Raw genomic sequence first — 22640 nt, 5'->3', positions numbered from 1 at the left:
TCTGAATTATTTTTGTTGAAGCTTAAGAGATTACTTCAAAGTAAGCTTAAGGCAGACCTGAAGACATCAAGTAAAGCTGGGCGTCTCAGTAGTCAAAACAGGATAGGATATATAGCACTGTGAGAATTGGCTTTTAATTTTGTTAGCTTTCTCTGGAAAAATTAAAAAAAAAACAAAAACTTTACTTACAGGGTCTCCCTTGGGGCCTTGTGCATATGGAAGCTAGAAAAAAAAGAAGGAAAACTAATTAAGAAAGAAAACCAAAATCAAACTGAAAACTGAATATATATATATGAAACAAGATGAAAAGATATTTTAATATATAGTTTATATAGAGAGAGATAGATAGAAATATAGTTTTATCAAACACATTTTGTTTATTATTCTTCAGTATATTTAGAAACTGGGTTTTTTTTTTTTGTTGTTGTTGTTGTTGTTGTTGTTTTCTTTTTGGTCAGCCTATTAACTACATTTTTCTGGTGCATTCTCATAGTATGAGCTAAGTAAAAACCTGGCATTAATGAAGTCAGCAGAGCTTTGCCACTGAGCACATTAAGTCTACAAGAGACAGTTTTCTTACATCCTTTTCAGTCCACTAAAAAAGCATGTTAATAAATGTAATGATCTAGTTAATTTTAACTTTCTTTTAGACTAATATTCTAGATTTTCAGTTAATGATTACTTTATAGATTAATATCTGGATTCTTAATTCATATTTTAGAACAGGTTTTTTTTTATGAACTTAGGTGATAGAGATAGCAAAGGATATTCAGCTGAAACTGAAAAATATTCAGCTGCCTTGGATCTTTCAAAGTAGAGATTCCCCATCCTCTACCCAATGTCATCAGGGCAGCTTCCACTAGGCTGATTAAACTCTCGTAAAGTGAAGACTGAAGAAAGTAGTCCACATGTTTTTTGTTATCAGGAATGACAGAACTGACTGAATACGGTTTAAATCTGCTTGGGGATTTCAGTCCTGAAACAAAAATCCTGCTCTCCACGAGATGACCAGAAAGCAGCTCCTAGACTCAAGGGAGAGGAAGCTGTGCATGAATGCCCATCATGCTTGTACGGACCACTTCTTTGCACCACTACAAACTGCTCAGTGAAACAGATTAGGGAATTCTGGAAGAAGTACAATGCAGAACCATCATGCAAGCAGCATTAGGTGACAGGTTTGTATGTGACATTTCATGTTGAAAAAGATACACTATTTTTAGAGCTGTGGTTGTGCATCGTCTGCCTACAGAACTCTTTCAGACTCTTCTTTATCTCTTACACATAGTCTTTCCTCTCTCCCACACACGCACACAAATGCTGAAGATCACTGTACAATGATCTGTATTCCTTAATCATGCTGAAAGTGGGAATACTGAAATACAGACAGATCATTTCAGCCAAAGCCTGGAAGCAATGAAAATCTCATAAATCTGTCCCAATTAAATACCGGCATAAGAATCTTTATGAATCTGTAGAAACAAATACTTCAACTTTTTTTTTAATATGTTTTTAAAAAATCTAATGGATCGTAAACAAGCATGAAATGTTCAGATGTTCTTTGAGAATTTCCACAAGGCAGGTCTCTAGCTGGTATAGCTAGCCTAAGCTAACGGTGTTGGCAAGACACTTGGTATGCACTAATTACAATGCATTCCATCAAGCAATAACTCTGTAAAAGTAAATTTACCATGCAATGATATAGAATCGAGATGATAAGGAAGGCATGCTGTGAAAAGTGTGTTGGCATTAATTTCATGGATACACCTTGACCATGATGTGAAAAAAAAAGCCATTTCCTTTATTCTTATGCTTTGCCATAAAAGGAAAAATGTAATAGCTAATCACTGCCTTCTGTCCCATTCTTTTTATCTCTGCCTGTTGGTAATATGAAAGTCAGTTGAAGGACTTCATGCTTTTAGCTGCATGGTCCAAGGGTCTAGCGAGTATTTTATTAGATCTGGTACCAATCTCAACCTGGACTACAGATGTTGTGAAGTATTCTTGAATTTACCAAAACAGAGAGAAAACAGTAAAAGTTCAGGCTGCTTTTTATTTGTTTTGGTAAAATTTGTCCTTTCTAAGTATTTGCCAGGGGTCAGAAAGTGGCACGCATTTTATTTAAAAGAAAATCAAAGTTGGCAACACCAAAGTAACCATACTGAGAACTTACTTTTGTAGGCTGTGGTGTTGTCTGTGGGCAAACTGGACAGCATTCTCCGAAGGGAATCTCTGGGTTGGGACAGTCTAACTCCTGGTCATCACAGATGATGTCATCACAGAGAACAGATCCGGAGTCGCACACACAGATTTGGCATGGTTCTGGTTTCCAAACATCCCTGTCAGCATATTCCTGCCCGAGATAGGTACATCCTCCTAGGGCTATTGGGAAGAAAGACTAAGTCATGTTCAGTATTATTTCAGGCATGTTTTCTAAATCAGAGGCATAACATGAAAGCTTTCAGACAGCTTGTTTTGTTTTCTACTACAATATAGTTTATCTGTGCGTGGTAAAAGGCTAAAAGCTTCTCTTCACATACTGTGAGGATCTGTTACATTAATTGCAGAGTTCTGAATCTATGAATAGACATCAACAGAAACCTCCTGGAGCTGAGCCAAGCCTAATTAAATCTGTAATATCTTTTGAGTAATTTCAGTGTCAGACTGGATTATTATCTAATTAGCAACTGAATCCTCTGCTGCAGATAAAAAGCAAATGTGCCAAGTCTCTCAGATGAATGTATCACTGGCATCACTGTGCCAAAATAAGCACTTACAAAAGGATGCAGAGTAAGTAGTCTGTCTAGCATGAGCTTTTATTGCTAGCATCTTGCATTAATAGAGGGTATCAAGTGTTTTCACAATGGTTTTTGAAAGCTGACATATGCAATAGATCTAAAAGAATATTCACATTAATTACCCAAATGGTTTGCCATATACTTGTCATCTGGACTACTCAAATGCTTTAAGTCTTTGCATTTTTAGAAAATTGTTCATCTGTAATATTCATGTCTTTGTGAATTCCTTCCAACAGCTATTCTACTGGTCAGATTAATGAATTTGAAGAGACTGATGAAAAGCAGCTTTAAACATTAAACTTTGGGTTTGTATATTCTTGAAGAAACCAAATCCAGAAAGCCTAGTCATTTAATAAAGCAATATAAAAATAATACCACAAAGTTATCTAAGTTCCTTCTAATCTCTGTAAGAATATTAGAAGTCTCAGACTGCAAATACAGGTAACAGTGAATGCTTTGATAAATGGAAATTCTTCTCATGAACGACTCAAAATAAATTTGCAAACACAAAATGATGGAGAAATAGCTATTTGTGCATGTATATGATCCATAAATCTATGGTATTAAATAAAGTTGTCTTACTATATATTACTCTTCAAAAAGAAGGGAAAAAAAAAAGACGCCAGAATATATAATTCAGAGCTCTGACATTAAAATTACTTCTGGCTCCGCATGCAAAATTTGAAATGCCATCAAGTTGTTGTAATGGAAGAAAACTGAGTCCAAAACTATACTGTAGCCCATCACCATTCATTATGCAGCCTCATTTTCATTTCTCAGATGCAGCACCTTTTCTAACCATTTCTATTACTGTATTTTTCCACTACCAGTTTAACACTATGGTCCAATTTTCTCTTTATTCTGGTTTTGTCCTTCGTGGACTCTGTTTCCATACCCATACCTGAGCTTTGTGGCAGGTACCCACTTCTACGTTTCCATTTTTCTCATGCTTTTTTCACTCCTTTTTTTCCCCAATTTCTCTACTCAGGTCCATAATTTAAAATTTCCCTTTTCATCTTCCCTTCATCCTCTTGACATGTACCTGAATAGTCTGCTTATTTTTCTGTCCTGTCTTCAACTGAAATTATTTTCCAGATGATGCATCTGACTCAGCTGCTTTTTCTTGTCCGTGCTAAACCAACTTTCCCCTTTGTGTCTCCCACGAAGTTTTTTTCCTCCTTCCTGTGCTGAGCTTGCAGAGGAAGGCAATGGGGAAGATAACCAAGACCTCATGGCTGGCTGAGAAGCGGTGAAGTACATCTGATTTCTACCATACAGAGTCACAGAATCACAGAATTGTAGGGGTTGGAAGGGACCTCTAGAGATCATCTTGTCCAACCCCTCTGCCAAAGCAGGCTGAGAAGACAGTACCTAGCAGCCACCACATCTGATAAGTACAGCGATTATTTCACAGTAGAATCCTGACATCTTTAGTCTTTCAGGCTAGACTTAATTTCAAAAATGTTGCTTGGTTTCCCAGCTCTCACCTGCAGAATCATGTCAGTGGGTCTCGTATCAATAAACTTATCATCTTCTTGATTAACTGCTCACTGTCTCTCTAAGAAATATTTTCCTCTGTTACAAAACCAGCAATTCCCTGTAGACATTTAGTAAAAAATAAACTTGACAATGCTAAGGAGAAATGCTTCCTGGTAAACAAGAAAGACGAAAAGTACTTTACAAATGAGAAGAGCAGCATTATGAATGAAGTCCTCTCAACGGTCTAACAACTCCTGAAAAAAAGACCTGAATTATAATGAACCAGGAGCTGAGTAAGTCAATGTGCGTGTGAGTGGCTCACTGTACATAAGAAGACCCAGAAGGTATTATGATGCATGAGGCAGAATGCATTCAAAGCTACTGGCTACTCTAGAGCTTGCTGACGCTCTGGAAGGAGGAAGCTGGATGGTCATGGTTCCACTCAGTGGAGACTCCACTTATCTCTGCAGGTTAAATAGTCCTTCTCATTTACAGTCATCATAAGAAAGGGAAGAGATCAATTTTGTTTAATTTAGGGTAAAATAAAGTTTTGAACAGGACCGTTACATAAAAATGCCATTACTTAGATCTAAAAGAACTTACTGTTGTCATAGTGTGTACACATAACGCACAATTAAATCACTAACCAAACTGTACAGGAGAATGGAAATAAAGCAAATTTCACTGCATTTTTGCAGGGCTGCCATTCACTTATTCTGCAGTAGATGGCATTGTTCAACAGGACAAAGAGGAAAAAAGCTTAAATCTGGATATAATGACATTCACATTTGCCTCTAACTTTCTGGACGTTGTTAAATGAATTAAAAAATAAGCTAGCAGAGTTGCAATGAAAATCTTTGTGGCCTTTGGCAGAATGAAAGTATTAAATAGGTTTCCAAAGGAAACTTACATGTGGGAAGACTTAGTCTGTTCAAGACATCCCCTCCGAGCTCAGATGTAGATCTGTGTGTCAGCATATTATGACATAATGCATTTTGCATCGCTCATGAAGATTAACTCCAAAATGCTTTGGAAAGCTGATTTGTGCTAAAGTACTGGCAAGCAACATATAGGAAGCAAGGCAGTAAAAAAAGCTGACTTTTCTGCTTCTAGATTTGTGGTAAAACACTCGCATACTTGCCTTAACCAGATTTTGTAATGGATTCCTAAACATATACATTAGCCTAAAGTTAAAAAAAAAATATGTTAGAACTGATCAGCATCGGCTTAAGGCAGTGCAGAATCTTATTCTGCCCCAGAAATCCTCAATACAGGGGCCAAGGAAAACTATTTCTATGACAGTTACTGCACCAGCCTGCTGGCAGTTGTGTCAATCTCTAAATCATTTTACTAAACATTAAATTTGTTAGGTACTTAAAAGTCTGAATAACTTGGCTTTTATGCCTTTCACTAAGTATTCACATTTTAATATATTTCTATGTTCTGCTTCAAGTAACATTTCTCTGGGTCGGACTAAAAAATGAAAGAGGTAAATAAAAGACAACACAGCATCTGTTATATGCTGATTTTGAGTTATTTCCCATTTGCTAAGCAGACTAGCAGCCATATGCAAGCAGATGAATGAGACAGAACAAAAAGAAAAAAATCACCATTCAGTCCTGAAAGACCTATAAATACAGAATATAAAGGAACTCAGATAGGTATACAGTGAAAAAAATACAGTCATTTAGGCCCAGAAGTTGATGTCATATTGGACATAATTTTGATACCATTGAAGTGAATAGGAATATATTAGTGAGTGCTATGACCTGAGAAACTTCTTTGTAGTTGCTTTTGGCTTTGTACCTGGGCAAGCACTGTGATCGTGATTTAACCACATTCATGTGACAAAAGGAAAAAATCTTCTAACAGCATCTCAAAAACCACAGGCTTTTCCACTTCAGACAAAGCAGACTTCCAGCTATTACATTAGATGCAAGCTCACACATCCCAGTGGTCATCAGAAACAGGGGGGTTTGATCTACCAGATTCTCGCTGCCACCACCAGCAACCAAGCAAGGGTTTTGCAGAAAGGACTGAAATGAAGGAGGCCTTACCCCTAAATTTAACTGAATCCAATTCCTGCTGGAGACAGGAAACAAAGCAAAGACTATAATTCCTTACTCTGACCTAGTTGTTCGCATTACTGTATGACTTAGAAATTACTTGTACATTTCCTCTAGAGTAACTGCATCTACTATTGTACATCCAGCAACATTTTATATACACTGTTTAATCAAAAGTCCAAGGAGAGAGGATGAAGTTCCTTTTCAGTGAAAATAGTCCCATTCTGCCTGACACTGGAGCAGCCCAAGGAATCCACTGCAGCTCCTGAATCATGCCTGCTTTCCATCTGTAGGGCAGAAAAATAATGCTACAGAGCCTACCTCAAAGCTTGGGCTTGCTGTCTGGCATTATGACGGTGTTTATAAGAAAATCAAACATGTTCATTCCATCCTGTGATGTGTAATGGAAACAAACGGACTCTCCTCACCAACTAATTGGCTGACTGGGCCTTCTTAGTCCATGCGGTCTCCAGTGAGGTAAGTGCTGAGCACTCAAAAACCCTGAGGTAGTTTGTGTTTCATAGGAGTTAGGAAAAGAGGTGGAAATTCAAGAAAAGAAGTGGTTTAACAAGATGTTTTTTTAAACTGCTGAGCCTCCCAGACATGCTCTCTGCTGGAATTGTCCTGTAACAGCTGCAAATTTTATACTGTGTATGGATGAACGGAATCCAGGATGAAGACTCCCTTTGTAAAACATCAAGTACCACCCTGAAATATCAGAGATGCCACCTTAAAAGTCTGTCCTTCTCCACTGTCTGCAGAAAGAAGAGCTATTACTTCACGCAATGGGAGCATGACTGAATGGCTCTCAGATTTCCCAAGTTTCACAGCAAAAAGGACTTTTAGACTGAAAGGGAAGCTTTCCAACTTCTCGGTATTGATAATGTGTGGAAAAAGTTGGTGTTTGAATAGTGTCACTACTCCAGTCACAGGTGTCTTCCTCTTTTATGTTCAGGACCCCAATTTTCCTCCTATATCTTCAGAAGGCTGTTATTCTCCTTGACTGTTCTTCTGTAGCTTAAAGTGACAGGGGTTGTAACAGCTCTCTGTTTCTATGCTCATGTTTCACAAACTGCTCTTTTCAGTCTCGTGATATCCTTGAATGACATTCTTTGTGCAACTCCTAAAGGTCACCCTGCCACAAAAGCATTGCTCTGAAGTAGGGATCAGTGCCAGCCCATCAGGGATACTGTTGCACAACAGCCTCACTGCCTTCAGCTGTGGGATGGTGTGGAGAAAAATGGCAAAGGAGAGTTCTTGTTTCAAAGCTGCTAATAGGAAAACAAAGTGAAGGACTTCTTTGGTCTAGTTTGTGTTGTTGGGTAGGTATTTTGATTTATGTCTTATTATTTATTTTTTTCTTTTATTTGTTTCATTGTCGTTTCAGTCATAGTCATAGGAGGGGCAGGGTACAGCAGGATGTGGCATTTGTATCATCTTTCTGCTTATTTAAGGTTGCCCAAATATTTTTTTTTTCCTGTTTCTGAAACATTAAAAGTCATTCTGGGAAAGCCACCTGATGGATGCAAGAGATAAGTTATTCTACTTTTATTATTAGCTATTTCTCAAAAATATCATGAAAATATCATGGCCTAAATGCTTTTTCTTGTTTTCCTTTGTTTGTTTGTAAAGGATAAATCCTGAACAACCATATACATTGGAATGCTATTTTTAGACTCACTCTTCAAAGTCATCTCTAAATACATTAGATTAGGAAATACTATTTGAACTATTTTTTAAAAATATTTATTTATTTAGGACAGATCTGTTTTACTGCAATCATTTATTCTTTGCATCATTCATTCCCAACTAAGTGTAAACACTGCCTGATTAGAAACTCCTTGATTCTAATCTAATTATTCCGGTGGGAACTGAAGGTCTTCAGTCTCCTACAGAGTCCAACATTTAAACAGGAGCAACTGTTCACATTTGAGCAGGACACATAGGAATAAAAAATTTCATCTTAATTCAGTGCACTCTGTCTTTTAGAGGGCCCACTGCATAATTTCTCAGCCACTCTTCCAATTACTGGTAAAATCCCTATGAGATTTTCCCATTCCATCTGTTCTTACATTACAATGCATTCTAACACATCACCTTTTGTGCCATTTTGTTTCATTCTAAAAATAAGAAGTAAGCTGCAATCAGTAGTGCTGGTAAGAATTCTCACTGCTCGGCAGTATTCTGACTTTAATGTGTTCCTTGTCTTTAGAGTAAGCAATGCCAAATGGCACAAAGACCTGTGTATAAATCTTCAACCAGACAGGCACTGACATAAATCCATGGTTGGATTTGGTTGCCGATGATTTTATGGAACTATTAGTCTCTTTAAATGTACATCCTGCCCACTCATTGGGCAGTCAATGAAAACATGTATGGTCAGAGTTCCAAGTGTAACGGTAAACTTAATTTTATCCCTTGGAAGATTGGCCTAGTTTATTTTTTAAAAAAGGAGCAGCTTCAATCTAGGATTAATTAAGTGGAAAAAATTATCAAAATCTAGCACTTCTTGTCAGAGATTTAAAAAAGAGGAACAGCAACAACAACAACAAAAAACAACACTAAATCATCTAAATATGCACCACCAAGACAGTCTTTTACACTTCTGATTTGCGGTCCTATTCTTGCCTTAGGCCTAAATAAAACCCGATTATTCATTCTGTACAAGGAAATATCTCAGTTTCATTGTCTAACTTTGCAATTAGAACAATTTTTATCAGGAGATTCAAGTCTTGAGTAGGACATGACCTTCTTCTCCACCTTATCTCAGTAGAAGAGCTAACAACTTTCTGCAATGCAGTTTCTGTTCTTTCTCTTGGAAAAGAGCAGCTTAGTTCAATACTCCCCTCTTGAGACTGGAACAGATGGGAAACGTTATAGTGCAGTGTATTACATATGGTAATAGCATTTATATTTTCAGATACATTGGGCAAAGTCAACCTCCTTGTAACCTCATGGCTGTTGTGGATTTCCATCAGAGATGAGTAAAACAGCAGGGGGTCAAGTTCTAAACTCACATCATTCTGTGCACAGTTTTATTGATTTCCATGTAATTTCAGAAGTTGGGAGTAAATGAAGGATTTGGTTCCTGTATTTAATATTCCAGTGATGGATTAAAGAACTCCGATATACAGTCCACAGAAAAGAATCATGTCTTTGACTGCCAATAAATTAAAGGGTTTTTGTAATTCACAAGGTCAGGGGAAAAAGAAAACCCATCAGGCAACCCTGAATGCCTACAGCATCTCTAGCCTAGTTTCATCTGCAAAATGATCTGTATTCATTCACACCCTATTCCAGTCTGTACTAATTCACCTTACATTCAGTTTGGACAGTTTGTTGAGTACAGATGGCAGTATTTCATATTTATCATAGATATAAATTAGCTATTTGTACACTGGATGCTACATTCCTAGTGCCAACTTGATGAGGCTACTGAAATCAGTATTACAAGGGTTCTCTCAGGGTACTAAAGACACTTCAAACTTTTGTGACTATTTTTCAAAGGAAGTCCAAATAATTTTCCAAATGATGTACCTATAAGGCCAGAGCTGACTTTTGTCCCTATCCAAAGTGACCAGCATTGCTGCTGCCTGCCCAGTATCTTGCACACTTCCTGCTCTGTGAAGATAAGCATCTCCTCAGAAGAGCTGGGGGCTGCAGCATCTTGAGCAGGCACAGCTAGCTGCATCAGTTTATTTCTGGAGTACTTGACAGGTATGAGAGAAAGAGCTTGAGCAAGAAGAAATCTGATAAATGAACAGGCTCTGCCCTTTTTCCTTTTTCACTATTTCTCTCTGCAGCTGCAAGAAAAGAATCAGCTGGATCTGAACTCGGCTTTTTTTTTTTTTTTTTAACCTTATCCATATTCATGTTATTCTATCCATGCAAAAAAGAAAACTCTAATAAGAGGACCACCCTGCCAACAGTGAAGTTACCAGCAGGCTCAGAACATTGCACAAAGACTCTTGCTAACATGTGAGAAACATTCAATTGCTCTTTTCAAAGAGTTTCAATTCCCACTACACGGCCTATTGTTTGCTTTCACTAGAACATTCCTCTCTTAAACAACTGGCACAGAACGACTGCTGCTCTGCGGGGAAATGAGCAAGCATCATACAGCAGATTTAAAGACAAGTCCAGAAAAAAACACACATTTTTAAAAGAGCCTCTCATGAACACAGAAGTGCTTTCCATGAGAATATGAAGGCTGTTTTCACTGCTTATAGCTGAAGAAGAATGTGGAAAAGATGGAGCCCATTCTCCCTTGATCCTCAGTGTAGCTATTACCCTCAACATCAAAGGAATACACAGTGATACTGCCCATATTTTCCATTAGCTGTATCTGAGCAAGCAAGCAATTCTTTCTTTCATGTCTGTTTGAAAAAGCAGCTCTAACTTTGCTCTTCTCTCTTTCCCTAAAATAAAATGAAGAAAAGAGAGAGAAAAAGAAGTGCCATACAGTGGATGAGAAAGAATAGGGGAAAATACATATTCACTGCAGATGGCTTACAAAACCCAGTCATGGGTGTGAATTTCAGTGGGAACTAATTATGTCCAGAAATTTTCCAAGAACTGCCAGTGCTGAATTGCTGTGGGATGTAACTTCCAGACACAGATCATCATCCTTTGATACGTACTGCTGCAAACATGCATGGTCCGTTCCTGGGTTCTGCTATCCTTTGCAGTGCTGGGGTTGGGAATAATGAGGAGCCTCAAGCCACCACAAGTGGCCCACAGAAGTTTTTCATATGGAAGCAGGATGTTCTTACAGGAGAGCAGAAATGCCCGTGCCACCTTTCAGGGTGGGATGTACAGTAACTGGGAGAAAAACAGCAGCAGACAGGGGTTTGACTTCTGTGACTATGGATAGACTTGTGTTCTTCTGCATTGTGTTGCAGGCCATTCTGGTACTAAGTCAGCTAAGATCTTAAATTAACAAATTTCACCCCACTGTTAGCTGTAAGAAAGGCCCTGGGCTTTCAAAATACCACAACACATTCAGCCTTAAAATACGTATCTTCTTATTATCTCTGCATTCTTCCTGTTTGACCTCCTCTGTATACTTTCCCTCCCCTGGCAGCTACCTCTTCATGGAGTATTTGTGTAATTTAATGCAAGACAAAACTGCAGACATTTTTAAAGGAGGTACTGCCTCAATTCTCCTTCTGAAAGTCTATGTTTAAATGAGGGGGTGGACTTAAATGAGGAAAAATAGAAGCACTCTTAGCTAATCTGAAAGGAATCTCTTCTGCTGTCCTTTCACTAAACAAAGCCAGAAGTCCCAGAGTTGAAGTTTATCCAAACTAAAGCCAATAAGCGATTGCTATTAGAGAGGGTTATATCATGTTTTCCATTGTCATTTTGACATGAAGCAGGCAGAGATCTCAGCTTTGCACACTCAGAGACAAGGAGATTGTTACTAAAATGAAAATACATAAATAGATGTGGTGGTTGGAAGTAAGGTATCTATTCCCAGGCAAAATGAGGAGAACCTTTGCTATGCAGTATAAAATGGGAAAAAAAGTAATGTTTGTTTGAAAATACAAATGCGACATATAATTTTCTGTATCTTTGTGTGAAAGACCTATTGCTTCCATCAGTGATGGAGCTCATTGCTCCTTGCATCCTTCTGGCATCTGCAATAGAATAATCACAGCTCTGTTGTACTTACAGAAGAAAATCCAACTCCTGAATTGTGTTACAAATATAATTTTTAATTGTTTGTGGCAGTTATAAGTCCGGTAGCCATAATCAGGAGCAGAATAAGGGATAATCTTTGAAGCTGCTATGCAATGTCAAAGCAACGTGAGAAATATTAATCACTCAGTTTCCTGGGATGTTTATTCCCCTGAAAAACAAAGTCTGACTGCGATGAATGCAGAAAGATCAGAGAATTCTGTGGGAATTCCTTCAAGATTACGCAGGGACAAAGCATCTCTTGTCATGGAAACCAAGAACAAGACAGAAAGCAAAGCGTCACAAACTGTGCAGAAAAAGATTCAATGGAAGAAAGACACTCCATGAAGTAGTAGCTCTCCTGCAGCAGTAACTAAGCCATATCTAGTTGCCATATCTACAAGCTACTGGGAAAACAACTGCATTGAGTTTCCTTGTGGCATCCCTGTAACAGAGGGAAAAAACACTGTGAGCAGCATGGCCTCAAACAACTTTCTCTCCTTGCGCCCCAGGTTGGAAATGGGCAGCAGCCTAAGGGCTGGGGCTGCAGCACACCCTTCTGCACCCATCTACACTTCTCTCAACAGCTCCTCCTGACAGAATAGAAGAAAAATAGCTCTTTTCTTGCATCACTCCTGGAGAGGGAATCACATCTATGCCCAGTGGTCGTCGTGTATGATGGATGTCCTGAAGTATGGTAAAGCATTGTTGCAGCTGCTTGAAGGTAAAATGCTGCTGCTAAAGTACTTCCATTTTTTTATAAACTTTGGGTTGAAGGTTATTTACTTATCTGCCAAAACAAAAACCAGAAAGTCTCAAAAACAGTAGACATACAAGTAGGCAACAGGTACTGAACCCTTTAAACCACTTTAAGGTTGTTTGATGACAATTTAACATGCTACCTCAAGGAGAATGAGCCAATGTTTTTTGTGTTGAATCAGAAAGCATTTTATCCTATCCTTTTCAGTTTTAATTTTATTTTTTGGGCATTGCCAACAATAAATTTAATTTTATTTATTTACATCAAATTTCTGTGGTTAATTGGAAATCTAATCCAGTTACTTCAAGTCCAACAAAAGATGTTGCTAACAACATATATTTGCCTTTGACAGTAGTTTTCTTTTTCTAAGCTTAGATCTTCTGTGTTGTTTCTTAAGCTTAACTAAAGCATAACAGTCTAGAATTTTAATGGGCAGGACTACTGCACTAATTTCTATTTCTGGGGGTTTTCAGAAATCATTACTTCAAACCAAGAAACTAAAACACGCAACTGCTAGAGCAGCTGTGGCTTGTGCTCTTCTCCAGACTCCTAACCCTTCATAAGAGCATCAAGAACAATGCAACTTTCAGATTGCCCACCAGCCTGGGGTAACATGCTTTGTTACTTCCTGTACTGGTAGGCTGAACCCCTCAACTCTGAAGAGAATGTTTTTAATCCACAGTGCTTAGATTAATGCCTACATCACTGTAGTGACTAACTGCAGCATGCTTTTTTAATCATAAAGCCAGATATGTCCTATTTTCTGCACATTTCTGATTTAAAGAAGGTATGAGCGTTCAACATAATTGTGAGAATAACTAGTATATCCATCACAGCCTGGTTTATCAGCTAGTCTGTGAAACAAAAATAGTGACAGCAATTCATTTCTGTCTTTCTCCTGAATAACTTAAACTACATCTAACATGCAGCTATTGTGTAAGACTGGTATCAACTAAGATTTTGCAAGTGACACTTGCTTGCCTATTTCAAATCTCAAAACTTTGGCAGAAGCTAGGTGAAGAAATATGACCACTTTGTAATCTGCAGTACAAATAAGGGAGCAAATGTAATAGCTCTGAGGCATCACCAATAACATCAGTGCCAGAGGCAACACCTCTGCCTCTTCTCCCTGTAATAAAGCAAGAGACATTTCCAATTCCACCTCCTCCTTTAAAGATTCAGTCTGCACAGACTTGGTCTCAAATCAAAAACAAATATGGAAAATAATGAAAGGGATATTTAATGGTCTCATTTTCCTAAGTTTAATGTCTTCCAGGGATGTGTGATCTACAATGTGTTTATGAAATTTGACATATTTCCAAGAACATATATATAATGTTTTGAGGGGGTGGGTTCCCCAGGCTTTCATTTAGCATAACTTTTCCAAGCCAGAAAGGGGAAAGGGATGTATAAACTTTCCTAAGCATAAACTTGCCTGCCTGTTCCTGTAAACCAGTTAGGAAAAGCGGAAGAAAAGCAGTAGCCCCGTGACCCATTGTGTCTTCAGTCTTCTAGATGATCTCATGTAATTATCTGTTGATAGGTACATATTTATCATCTGCTTTTACCTTCAAAAACTTGTATGTGCTACCACAGCCTTTACAAAAAGATAGTTCTGATTGTCATTATTACTAGTAAATTTATCAACAAAGAATGAATATTTGCAAGGTTGCATGTAAGTGTTAAAAATTTCAGACTGGAACTCCTGCTACACTCAAGCTGCACCCACCTACTCCATTCCCCATCTAATTCTCTCCACTTGAAAGCACACAAAATAATTAAACAAACACCTGCTTATAAGTGATTCTAATATGTCATCCTTCTTTTCTGGGTATTTTTATCTGAAATAGGGACTCAACATAAAGAGTTCTTAGCATATTGCCTCTTAAAGCCTACGTATTATGGTTAAATTTTATTTAAAAATTGTAACTCAGAACTCAAACGAGTAAGGAAGGTCAGTAAGCCTCCCCAGTGATATTTAAAGATTCAGTCATTATCTCAGAAATGAACTTCCTGACCGGATGTTCAACATAATACATTACAATGAAAACTCAATATTACATTAAAGCAAAAAACCTAGATGGAATAACAGTGATGGGTTTCTGGATCTGGTCTCCCCCTGCTTTTAGAACAGATGTGCTTTCTTGATGACCTCAACAAAGTTCCTCATGGACTGCTGAGTGTACTTCGGAGAAGTGCCACACTCCAGGTCACTGAGGTGGCCTTTACTCATCTTGGATACAGCTAAAACAGGCTCAGGTCCATCTCATCCCCCTTCTGGGACTGTGAGAGGGGATGTGCACGTGCTCCATTTGTAGGAAGCAGAATCTGCCAGTTCCTCCAGCCAGTTCCCTAAAATTAATGTTGTCTTCTGTAAGTCACTGTCTGTGTTGACTTTACAAGCCTAAGTTAAATATGATGAATGTAGGCCAGAAGACTAGCACAGATTACACAATTCACGTGGACTGGGTAGGGGATGGATTTCTTTCCTGAAGAAGGATTCAGAGTTCTTATGATATTTGGTACTTTTACATGCCTTCAAACGATGGCACCTGATAGACCTTCCTGGCACTGGTCACGTCTGAAGCTCAGGCATCTCAGCCTGAACACGTTCAGAGCTTGACAAGACACAGCACACATCAGAAAACCTGAACTGTCTCAAACTGACTTCCTTCACAGGCTGAAATGGATTACTAGGCTACATAACTTTCCTTTTTGGAAGTTGCAGAGAATTTCTTATTCCACAATAACCAGATTCCAAGCTTTTGAAGAAGTTCATTCTGAGGCTGTACTCAAACCGCCATTCTCTCTATTACAGTTGTACAAAGAAACACACAGACCAGAGGCATATCTGACAATCCTAAACTTAGTGCATACTGAACAGTTTCCTTAATATCTTTCCAAGTCTTGCCTGCTGGCAGGCCTTCCCAAGGAAAATTTTATATTGACTTACATTTGATACTAACCATATAAACATTTTTCTTGACAAGAGAGCACATTTTAGCATGTCTGGAAAATCTATTTTGAATCGTGGAAAATTTGGTTTCCCAGTCCATCACTGCCTTGCACGTGGATTCACAATGCCAATAACCAACAACTACAATCTCTTTCCATGTGAGAAAAGCAAACTGAGCAGCCTGGAAAGGAGCATTTCAACGAGAGGACAGCACTGGACATACTAAGGGAAAGTGCAGCTCTTTAAGTAGTATGGAAATGAGCCCAGTAAAGAAATGTTACTACAACATGAAATAGGAATGTGGCTGGCAAATGAGAGTACTCCCTCACACTTCATTTGTATATTGTTCCTCTACCCCAGATTTATCATCTCTTGAGCCAAATATGTGTTGCACTTCAGAAAGGTCCAGGGATGCAACCAGAGCGAGGGAAAGAGACCTGACACTCAGGGGGCGTCACTTAATTGGAATAAATAAAACTAACATTTGTTCTTTTTATATTGGATAGTCCTTATTCCTCTGAAGTGAGAGAGAGATTATATATAACACATATTTAATACAGATTATATATGTACACTATTCCCTGCTTTAAGAATTCAATGCATGCATTGGCTCAAATTTTACAGTATTGTCAACACTGAGGATTACTGTAGAGCAGTGTATATACTGGAAGAAACAGAAATAGAAAAGGTCAGTGTACAGTACACTGCATTTCTTGCAGCTTTATTCCTAGCTGCCCCACAGTGTGGTGAGGTAGGCTGCTGCTGCTGCTGCTGTGGGCGATGTAACCTGAATGCCAGAGCTGGCTGCTGGCCTTGGGAATCCTCCTCCTTTCCAGGTTGGCCTAGGCAGGTAGGTTTGGCATCAAATGTCTAAAGGAGTAGTTTTCATGATTTGTACCATACAGACAAGAGAAGGGTGTGGTTTTAAAGGCATTTGGCTTTTGTTTGTTACAGCTATTCTGCCTGCCACTAAGCTAGAGATCTGTGAAGATATTCTTTGCCTTAATACGGGAATAAATATGTTGCAGATCTTTCATACTTACAAGAAAGAAAAAGGTTTTATCTTAAGGAAGGTCTGGCAAGTAGGAACAGAAGACATCCAAAAAAGGTCAGATATACTTGTGGAATGCCAGCTGTTTAACTTAAATAACCATACCACACTTATCTCCGCAGTAAGCTCAATTAGCCAGTATGAAGTATTTCTTTCCTCTCTCCAAATTCCATGCTCATTGCTGCTCAGTGGACACACACGCACCCACTCACACTCCTAGACCCCATCAGCCACTGGTCAATCCCAGGAGAGACCAAAGCAGCCTGCAGATGTGCGACAGAAACCATTGCAGCTGGGGGAATTCTTTCACACCCCTGCTTTATGTCAAAGGAAAAATCCTGCACACTGACATATTTTTCATATATAACTCTAAAGAAACCTATTTCATCACAAATGAACTAGTACTTCTACTGAAGTACTTCTAGGCTGTTTTCCGTGCACAAATCGCTTAAACAAATCCTCATGCTGCCGAGGGAGAAACAGGCAAGTACAAAGAAGAGCACCAGATACAAAGCTGGAAGTGAAGACTTATTGTGACAAACAGCTTCCAGGCAGCACCCAGTCAGCAATTCAAATGTTATTCCAAGATAGAAAGAAAATAGTCACAAAACTCATCAATGTCTGTAACGGGAAAACAAGTAAGAACAAGAAAAAATGAAGCACAGGCAGAGAGCATTGCACAGTTCCCTTAGCCAGAGAAGAACAGCAAAGCAAAGAGCAAACTTAGGAGGGTAAAGCACGCTCCTGGAGCTTCCAGCTTCAGCATTCACTGCTTGACTGCTGGGTTAGTGAAGAAAAAGTGTTCTGGTGAGATCCGCGTTTCTTACCAGCTACTAAAATGATTGGTGAAAATAAAACATAAAACAAAAACATTAAATCATAAGAAGCTTGAATTACTCACCGTCCTGTTGTGCCAAAATAACTGAGGGTTGAAACACGGCAAGAATGAGCAAACTTACTTTTTGCACAAAGCTCATCATGTCTAAATATTAGACATGAGACTCTCTGTGCAAAAAGAAAAATGGGGGGGAAAGAAAAATCTATTCAAATTAGCAACATCGGTTGTTCCCTGCCCTTCCAGCACCGGGCCATGTACAGAACTCAGCCACAAGCATTCCTCAGCTTTGGCCTTAAATAGGAAAAAAATTGGCTTACTTTACTTTTCCACCCCCTTTACTGAAATTTGAGAAGACGACCCATCCCCTAACAGTAAATGAATGATTAATATTTCTTTTGGCTTTACAGAAGAATAAAGTCAACTAAACAAGATACACAGCACATCTGGAGCTTTTGTGCGTGCTTGAAGTGCATGCTGAGCCTATATACGCGCAGTTAGTGCACGCTGTGTGTGAGATGTATGGACGTGAGAAAAGGAATCCAGCAGTAATCTCCCTGGGGCAAAGCATTTTTCATGCAAATCAGCAGTTACTGGGTACAGCCCAAATACAATTTTCAATTCTTAGCGTTTCGATTTGAAACGAAAGGTGAGAGTGCCTTATGTGACCCCACAAACTGAGAAATCTCAGCTACACGTACCTAGGTATTTTTGCTGAGGAGCCATTGAAGTTAGATGGGGGGGGGGGGGGAGAGAGGGGGGAGGGGGGAGGAGGGGTAAAAATTGCAACACTTCTATTATGGTGCTTTTCTCACACCGAGATTTTGTATGACCTAGGAAGAAATGTCACATTAAAAAAAATTACTCAGAGGCACTGATTTCACAAACTAATACTTTTCAAATAATCCAGCCTGATGCTACTACTGTCGAATTCAGGAGTGCAGAACAAATACCATCTTTCTCTTTACCGTCTGCTCCTCAAACAGGAGGGGATAGTTGAATATAAACCTTGGGACTACTATTTTTTATTAGCCTCATTTCTTTCTTTATTCCATTTAATACTTCACTTAGAATAGGAAGAATCAGAATGCAGAAAGCTATTTTATAAATAACATGCCTTAAACAGATTTTGTTAGTAGTTTTGTTCAGAATTTAGCTTTAATTAAAAGTTTGAGGGACTCCAAAATAAATGCAGAAAGCTAATCTGATAAACCACCAATCGAATTTGTTACTATGATTAATTTACTCCAACTGGTTAACTGCAGGAGGGCTCACTCATTTTTTCTTAAGTGTTGCTATCCAGGGAACCATCCCTTGTCAATAATGCATTGATGCATTATTTCCCAAAATCCCAATCCCAAAAATGGATCTATGTTTCTGCACACATAAAAAAATCAAAGCAATCTGAAGTTATCTTTTAATCTGATATGTATTAGCTCTTACTTCAAAACCTATTTATCAGAAATATATTTGCAGATTAATGGGACAGTTCTCTTCTGCCTGGGTCATCTAGGGTGAAGCAGGCAGAAACAAGTATGAAGAGGTCTTAAATAACTGAATGCCACTTTCAACATGTGCAGAGGGTCTTTTCTGTGTTTACACACTCATAAGGTGTGAATGGCTTCATATATTTCAGAAGTACTACACATAGCTTTTTCTTTTAAATGAAGTAAGTACTCTCAAATTGTTCGTTTTGTCTGTGCTGGGATGGCAGAATTATTTCACGTAGCTTTAGGTGGTTTCCACATCCAGTATCCTACTACGTAATAGGTTAGGTTATTTGGTTTACTAATTTCAAGTAGCTGCAATAAACAAACAGGTAACCACCTGCTCTTGAGATACCCTAGTCAGTACATTAAAATGCTTTAAACATTTATGCATATGCCTGTAGCCTATAATCTTACTCTTCTTTTGAAGTTATGCTCAGGACACCTCAAAACCACAGAAACTACTAATAACTGGATTGATTAGTCTGGTGCCCTTCAACTGAGATGTGTGACACGACCAGAGCATAGAAGCACCCAATGTCCAAACAGGAGCTGATAGCTTTTCTGCATGGATTAGTAGAACTTCTATTCAGTAACTAAACTGCATATCTGTGTAACTGTTTGCTGCACTTCCCTGCCACTGCAGTCAAAATGGCCTTCATCTTTGTGGAATATGATATAAAAAATGTGTCAACTGTAGATGCGTAAGTGGCCAATGGTACAGACTAAAATCTTAAATCAAAACTGTACTGAGATCAGCGCAAACTTGAATCCAGGCTCAAAATGCTTTCTATTTGCCTGTCTCTTTGAGGTTCATTGAACCTAGACATTAGTTCTCAGCTATGGAATGATCATTAAACTGAATTAACTATTTAGCAAAACTGTACTCAGATCAGTTTTTTTTATTGGCACTTTGTTTTCTGTATTAACCCCTACATGTTTGCCACAGTAGTTATTTAATGTAGGTGGAATTTCATGATAATTACACAGTAAGTGTTCACATTGAAATAGACAAAGAAAAATGTAAGAAATCTGACCATGGTCATTGACTTAAAGCCAATTTCATATAGAATTCTATGAGTTTTTCTGCCCATTTGACCATAGCAAATATTTCTTTGTAGTTCCTGAGCTTATACTTTTAAAAAACTGAGAACAACCTGGATTGTTCACCTTCTATATTAAATTACAGCCCAATTAGGCTATGAAACCAGAGATCTCCTGACAAGATATTTTTGATAGGCACTGTGGAATCAATCTTCATACTTCAGTACGTACAGAAATTAATTCTGATGTTCCTGAACAGAAAAAAGCCCAGTATCATTTGATGACTGTGCCCCATAAAAAACAAAATTTCCTGTGGGCCTTACCCTCCTTGAGTTCTGTGGTAGGTTTGCTGTGTCATAGCAAACAATGAATGGCAACGATCAGCTTCACTGGAGTTTCCCATTAATGCTGGCTATGTAACAGTGCTTGTAGACTTATTTTAAATTGCTACTATAAAACTAAGAGGCTATTGCCTTTAAGAGCTGTGAGTCGATTCACAATGTTTGATTTTAATACCTGTACTGAACAGACAGTGCTACAGCTTGCCTTGAGTATTCATGGGCACTTTCTGAGCAGAAGCTTCCTTTTCACATCCTCTTTGCAGGAGAACAAAAATAGTTGCCTTGATTTTTGAGTCTTGCAGGCAGTGCAGGAGTATTTAGAGATAAGTTCTCTTCCTCAGGAATTCAATGTATTGTCATCTGTATTAAAATGGAAAAAAGTTTTCATACTATAATCAAAGCATTTAAATGGAAAAAAAAAGTTTTCATACCATAATCAAAGTCATACCAAATCAATTTACATTTAGAGAGAATCTGAAACACTTTAGTTATTGAAGATATTTTATCTTTACTGTGGATAACATGAAAGACATGTAGTCCAAAACTACTGACAAAACTCAGCTTCAGATGATTTTGGAGTATTCTTGCTGCTCATGCAATTTGAAATTACACATGTACGTTTGAGTCTTGTGGTCAATGACATTCTGTCTTAGCATGACAAATAAGAGACACACTTTTAAGTATTTATCAGATGACTTTTGGTCCACCTACACCAAAAATCACTCCTTAAGATAATGGTCTAAGTGCCTGAAAGTTCTCAAAGTAGAAGAGGTTGATAGCTATTTTTTGTTCCCTAGAGGGTTTAATCCGAATTGTCAGTCATTTTTTGATGACACCCCTATGTCAAGAACAAGAAATTTGGTTTCATTTGGTGAAGACTTTAACGATAGTAGAGAATTGTGGAATTTAAAAAGGGGTGCATGACTTCACAGAAACAACAAGATAGAAATAGTGCAAATAGCAACCAAAGGCAAAAGCAAACAAAAATGAAAATGAGATTTCTTTTAGTTCCCTCAAATACCACATCACTAAGGTTAAGGTCTTCAAAGCTTCTTTCAAGAAATTTTTATTTTCCCCTGGATTGTACTCATACTGAACAAACACACACTGCTAAGCCACATCTATCACACTGCTCTCTCTTCTAGGCCACTTATTAGAAACACTTGAGATCTATAGGAAAAGCTGAATGTAAAGCCACAAAACAAACAAACAACCTCCTAGCACTTTAATCATTTCTGCTTATGAGATAAGAGTAATGTAAACTACAGTCAAAGCACATATAGAACAATCAGAGGAATTAAGGTAGTCTCCCATCTTTCCATTTCACTGAAATTATTTACAGTGGGAAATTAGCTTTTGAGATTAGCCTCTTCTTCACACGCTGCTGCTTTCAGCTTTGCGTGGCTTTGACCATTTTCACTAATGAACATTCGTTTTTTGCAAAAGTCCTTTGCAGATTAAAAAAAAAAATCCTTCATCTGAGTCATGCTGGGAACTAACTGTGTTACAGCACAGCTGTAAAGGCTCTTAAAGTAGAGCCAACATTATGACTGCACTAGGGTGAAGCAGACAGCACCCACAGCATTTTCTCTTCACAGCAGGAGGGATGCAAGCCAAAAGAGTTTAATGACCTTTGGGTGTACTGAATGCTGGGGAATTAAAAATCTGTGGCCAGGGCGTGGTTTCTGTACTGAACACGTACCTACTCCTTTCGCCAATGATGAAATCTGTTAATTTAGAACATTGGTGCATTGCCTGGGAAAAGATGCTCCTCCTTTTCACTGAGGTGTCAGACTTATTTTGAAAGGAATCCTTTCTTTTCATCTCTAATTCAGATTTCCACTGTACAACTGAAAAAAACCAGACCATCTCCTTTTTGAAGAAATAGCATCATTCCATCCACTTAAGAAAATACTTAATGGAACTAATGGGTAAGACTTTATGTCAGGACAATGCCATGCAAAGGCTTTTACACTCTATATATTATAGCTGTAAGATGAGCATCAAAAGTACAGAAAAATGGCAGAAAATATATAAATAAGAAAGAATAAATGTGATTGTGAGTTAGTGAGCTATATTTACTCTTACACAACTGCAAAAATTCCTGTTTTCCTATTTCTTCAAGTAACAAAAAAATCCCTCCTCTC

At 38.2% G+C, this 22640-nt stretch overlaps 1 protein-coding gene across 2 annotated transcripts in view; it reads right to left on the bottom strand.

The window, feature by feature from the left end:
* COL3A1 (collagen type III alpha 1 chain) overlaps positions 1-17905 on the bottom strand; it is a 70927-nt gene extending 53022 nt beyond the window's left edge. For both annotated transcript variants that reach the window (XM_065750687.1, XM_065750688.1), the window contains exons 1-3: positions 17688-17905; positions 2171-2379; positions 190-222 (exon numbers count right to left, since the gene is read on the bottom strand). In XM_065750687.1, coding sequence (XP_065606759.1) covers positions 190-222; positions 2171-2379; positions 17688-17766 — 321 coding nt within the window. In that variant the 5' untranslated portion in view covers positions 17767-17905. The remainder of the gene's footprint in view (positions 1-189; positions 223-2170; positions 2380-17687) is intronic.
* Between the last annotated feature and the right edge of the window lie 4735 nt (positions 17906-22640).

Source organism: Cyrtonyx montezumae, unplaced genomic scaffold (assembly GCF_038088225.1).
Source record: "Cyrtonyx montezumae isolate F1298 unplaced genomic scaffold, pur_monq_1.0 scaffold_7, whole genome shotgun sequence".
Classification (NCBI taxonomy): domain Eukaryota; kingdom Metazoa; phylum Chordata; class Aves; order Galliformes; family Odontophoridae; genus Cyrtonyx; species Cyrtonyx montezumae.
Note: the sequence above shows the minus strand (reverse complement) of the source record. Positions and strands in the feature narration are given on the sequence as shown.